The 5000-nt window shown below is 49.6% G+C and overlaps 1 protein-coding gene across 1 annotated transcript in view; it reads left to right on the top strand.

Annotated features, from left to right (window-relative positions):
- Nucleotides 1-5000, top strand: part of nid2a (nidogen 2a (osteonidogen)) — a gene marked incomplete at its 5' end in the record, with an annotated part of 52101 nt that overhangs the window by 18512 nt on the left and 28589 nt on the right. The window contains 1 exon segment of the mRNA XM_080527164.1: nucleotides 1225-1452. Within this exon segment, the coding sequence (XP_080383290.1) occupies nucleotides 1225-1452 (228 nt within the window).

Raw genomic sequence — 5000 nt, 5'->3', positions numbered from 1 at the left:
GTGATGTAATCAATTCACCACCAGCCCGCCCTTCTCCTCCTCCTCCTCCTCCTCCTCCTCCTCCTCCTCCCTCCTCTTGGTGTCCCTGGCCATCCCTCGCTCGCTTGAAGATAACCATCAGGAGAGGCTAGTTGACAGTTGGGCTATAAAAAGAACAAACTCAAGCAAACTTCACTGCCTCGACTTCCTTTTAAAGGAAGCGGGGGCGACTGATTTTTGTGTGCGCTCCCGAACGTAAACTGTTTTTCATCTGAGGGAAGGAGGCGCGGCGAGGAAGGCAGTGTTCAATTAGCCTGGCCGCTCACCCTGTCCTGATTACAGGCCGCGGTCCTGCGGGGCCAGGGGAGGGCGGGGGTGTTGGGATGTTGTCGCAGGGAGAGGGAGGGGGTGTTGGATGTTTCGGAGGTGTAATGCTCCAGTGGTGGCTCGTAGCGGTTGGGGAGTAATTATTCCTCCCAGAAGATTTTTTTTTTTTCTCCACCTCAGCAGTTACACTAGGAACTGCATTTTGGCATACTCTGGACTAAAGGGATACATCTGTATTTGATTGTGTTTGTATATGTTTGACATATTTTGAAACTTTTTTGGGTAATTTTTGGCTGCTACACCGGAGGAGAGAACCAAATATGTACAGGCTGAAATAGTTGACCGAAACAGAAAACAGAAACTAACTCAAATATAATACAGTGTATCATTACTGGCAGGGAAATTCAAAATGCATTTGTCCCTCTCTCTGTGGGGTAGTGGTGGGTAGTGGAAGAAGGTCATGAGTTCAAGTCCCACCTGGGAACACCACCACTAGCGTGCCCTTGAGCAAGGCACTTAGCCCTAAGTTACTCCAGGGAGACTGTTACCCTGTACTCTCTAATTGTACGTCGCTTTTGGATAAAAGCGTCTGCTAAATGTTAAAATGTTAAATGTTTCCGTAAGTGGCATATATAATACAGTGTGTCATTATACACAGCATATATAATACAGTGTGTCATTATACACAGCATATATAATACAGTGTGTCATTAATTGCAGGAAAATTCGAAATTAATCCTGTATCTTCTCCCCCCTCCCTCCCCTCCCCTCCACTTCCCCCTCCCTCCCCTCCCATCCCCTCCCCCACTCCCTTCTCCCCTCCCCACCCCTCCCCTCCCTCCCTCCCTCCTCCCCTGCCTCCCCTCGGTTCTCCCATCCCCTCCTCCCCTCCCCTCCCCCCCCCTCCCCTCCCCTCAGTGGTGACCTCCACCTCGGTGCGTGAGTTCACGGTGGTGTCGGCAGAGCGCGGCTCTGAGACCTTCTCCTTCCAGCTGCGTCAGAACATCACGTACAGGGACTGCCGCCACGGACCCAAGCCCACCACGGAGACGCAGCAGCTGACCATGGAGCGCGTGTTCGTCATGTACGTCAAAGAGGAGAGGATCCTCCGCTACGCCATCACCAACAAGATGGGACCCGTCGGAGGTTAGTGTCAAGTTTCACGTTTTTATTGTTACGTCACATTACACAAGTAAGTGTAAGAGTCTTCCGTCGGGAAACTGAAGACCTCCATCTCTTCAGGCTACACCTTAACTGCTCCTCCTGAGACATCTACTACCCCCTGCACGTGCACTGTGTCTCCAGAGACACCTGCCCCCCCCATACTGTTTCTCCCCCACCCCCCCTCCCCCCATACTGTTTCTCCTAAGATTACTACTACCCCACCGTACTGTTTCTCCAGTGTCTACTAAATATAAATAAAAAAAATGTTCTATCACAACAACTGCCAATGGCCCCTGGCATGAGCTACATTACTTTTCCTGCTACGACTGGTGGATTGATGTATTTGTATAGTCAAATAGCGATTGTAAGTCGCTTTGGAAAAAGGCGTCTGCTAAATACCAAAAATGTAAATGTAAATGTACCGTCGGAGGTAAGGAGGTTACAGTGTGGGGCGGGAAATGTGACAGCAGCTGGTGAAAGCGGGAACAGGTCGGCAACCGACTTGGCAATCAAGACTTTCATTCTGAAGAATGTAAATACGTTTCAACGTCGTTGAAAATCAACGACACACTCGCTAGTCAAGCCAAAACTTTGCAAAGCAAGGATTTGATTACTAATGCCCACTACTAGTTACTAGTTGTGCACTAACTAGGTAGTAGTGGGGATTACTCACCGAATCCATTGCGTTGCAATGGTTTGGCTGGGACTAGAGAGTGTGTTGTTGACTTTCAACCACTTTGAAATGTATTTACATTTTTCAGAATAAAAGTCTGAACATTTTGATTAGTTGTCGACTTGTTCCCAGTTTCACCAGCTGCCGTCACATACCCCTCTTGCACCATGGTAACAGCTCCCCCCTGTCCTCCCTCCCACCACGCTGTCCTCCCTCCCACCCTTCATATTTGGAATTGCTTCATTATCAACGTGCCGAAAGATGAAATACTGAAGTAATCCTTCTTTGGATCTCTGAGCTGGACTGAGTTCCACTCCTCTCTCCTCTCTCCCCCCCTCTCTCTCCTCCCTCCCCCCCCTCTCTCTCTCCTCCCTCCCCTCTCTCTCTCTCCTCCCACCCCCCCTCTCTCTCCTCCCTCCCCTCTCTCTCTCTTCTCTCCTCCCCCCCCTCCCCTCCTCTCTCTCTCCTCCCTCCCCCCTACTCTCTCTCTCCTCTCTCCTCCCTCCCTCCCCCCACTCCTCTCTCTCTCCTCTCTCCTCCCTCCCCTCCCCTCTCTCTCGGTTTCGTTCTTTTTCTCATTCCCTCTATCCCATGATCAGGAGATACGTAGCTCTCGGACAGAGTAAGCCAACCTGCTGTATGCTCTGTCCTGAGCCAGTGGAAACAGCCAGTAGAGTCAGCTGTAACTCCTGTGAAACATGTGTCCACTCATGACCTCCACAGATAGTACGCCTTATGGTTCAGCAGCATGTGTAAGTGATAGCCGGCCCGTGTAAGAAAAAAATCAGGTCCAAGTGTTCTCCTACATAAGACCTCTTCTAGAACATGCCTCAGCATGTGTAGAACAATCCTGCTACACCGAGCGTGTCAAATGAACATCCGTGAGACTAGCATGATATGTCATGACGTACTCATTACGGTAAGTTAATAATAATTATTAATAATAATAATAATAATAATAATAATAATAATAATAATAATAATAATAGATTTTATTTAAAAGTGCCTTTCTCTAACTCAAGGACACTGTGCAGGAGAGAAACAAAGAAGAGAAGCAGGAAAAAACCCACAACAAACAAAAATACAAGATAACACTAGAGATACACAAGATAAAAAAAAGAGAGTTGATATGGTGTTCAATGTTACCTGCTACACTGGCGTGTGCGTAAAGCACAGCTGCAATGTAAAATTAGGCTTAGAGTATGTTTCTCAGATCCATGGGTAAGCCCTGCCTGAAATGATAGGTTTCACTGCTTTTGCACTCTTAAAAACATACTCCCTCAGCTTCACAGTACGGTAATGTGATAGAAACATTGAAGATAGTAGTACGTGCTGTATGTACATACAACAATGGCTGCTGATGACTCAAATACAGACCTCGTTCAAGGACGGTGGTAGCTAGCGAATTAGCGCTGCCCATAGCCACTGCCTTGCTGCCTTGCTAACGCTAGCGCGACCCTCCCCACTCCCTGTCCCCCCCTGTCCCCCTCCGTCCCCCCACCCCCCCGGCGACCCCCGCCCACCCACGGCGTTGGGTCTGGCACCGGGTTTCTGCCCGTGTTTATATTTGAAAGAGGACGAACCCCCCCCCGGCCCCCCCGCCCACTCAAAGACCTTCAAACACTCTCACACAGAAAACAACAAGTCCAACGTCAGGCTGCTTTCCAGGAATTCCTGGACATTTTCTGACCTCATCTCCGTTTCTTTTTCCTTATGCCTCCAACCCACCCCAACGACCCCAGCCTAGTATCTCTTACCTCTCTGTTATTTGTTATGGCACCGGTTGTGGGGTCAAAGGTCGGTCGTGGTGTAACAAGCTTGTTATGGCCGACAACCTCATTCCTGTCAGGCCGCCTTTCAGTTACAGCAGAGGTTGATGAGGTTGATGAGGGGGTCCTGTGCAGAACACACACACACACACGTACACACACACATGTACACACACACACACGTACACACACATGCACACGCACACACACACATACACACACGTACACACACACATGCACACGCACGCACACACATGCACACACACACACACACACACACACACGTACACACACACACACGTACACGTACACACACACGTACACACACATGCACACGCACACACGCACACACACACACACACACACACACGTACACACACATGTACACACACACACAGACGCAATCGCGCATGCACACACGCACACGCACACACACACACACACACACACACACACACACACACATAGGGTGATGGAAACCCACTGGGGATGGAAGGGGAGCCTGGGATATGTCTCCCTCCATCTGTCTCCCATCTCAGGCCCTCAGAGAGAGGGGGGACCAGCGTGTGTGTGTGTGTGTGTGTGTGTGTGTGTGTGTGTCTGTGTAGCAGTGGTTTATTCTGAGGCCAAGTAGGCTCAGATGATCTTCAAGGACAGCCTCCTAACCCACACACACACACACACACACATACACACACACACACACACACACACACACACACACACACACACACAGTCTTCCCCATCCTCCCTGCCCGGAAACATGAGTCTGCTCCAAACCGCTCCAGAGCAGAGATACAGGACGGGTGGTGGGAAGGATGTGTTCTGCAGCGACTGTGTGTGTGTGTGTGTGTGTGTGTGTGTGTGTGTGTGTGTGTGTGTGTAGATTAGAGAACCTTCTGGAAGAGCGTTTTTAACCACAGTACGTCTGCGTGCCCATCTTTGGCATGAGAATGTAACACACACACGTAACACACACACACACACACACACACACACTAACACACGTAACACACACACATGTAAAACAACACTTTAAAAGGTGTACGATCAAATGTTGACAGGGCAAACCCAGCAAACCGCTGTTG

This window comes from Nansenia antarctica (assembly GCF_963989245.1).
Source record: "Nansenia antarctica genome assembly, chromosome: 3".
NCBI classification, from domain to species: Eukaryota; Metazoa; Chordata; class Actinopteri; order Argentiniformes; family Microstomatidae; genus Nansenia; species Nansenia antarctica.
This window is presented reverse-complemented; position numbering and strand designations above follow the sequence as displayed.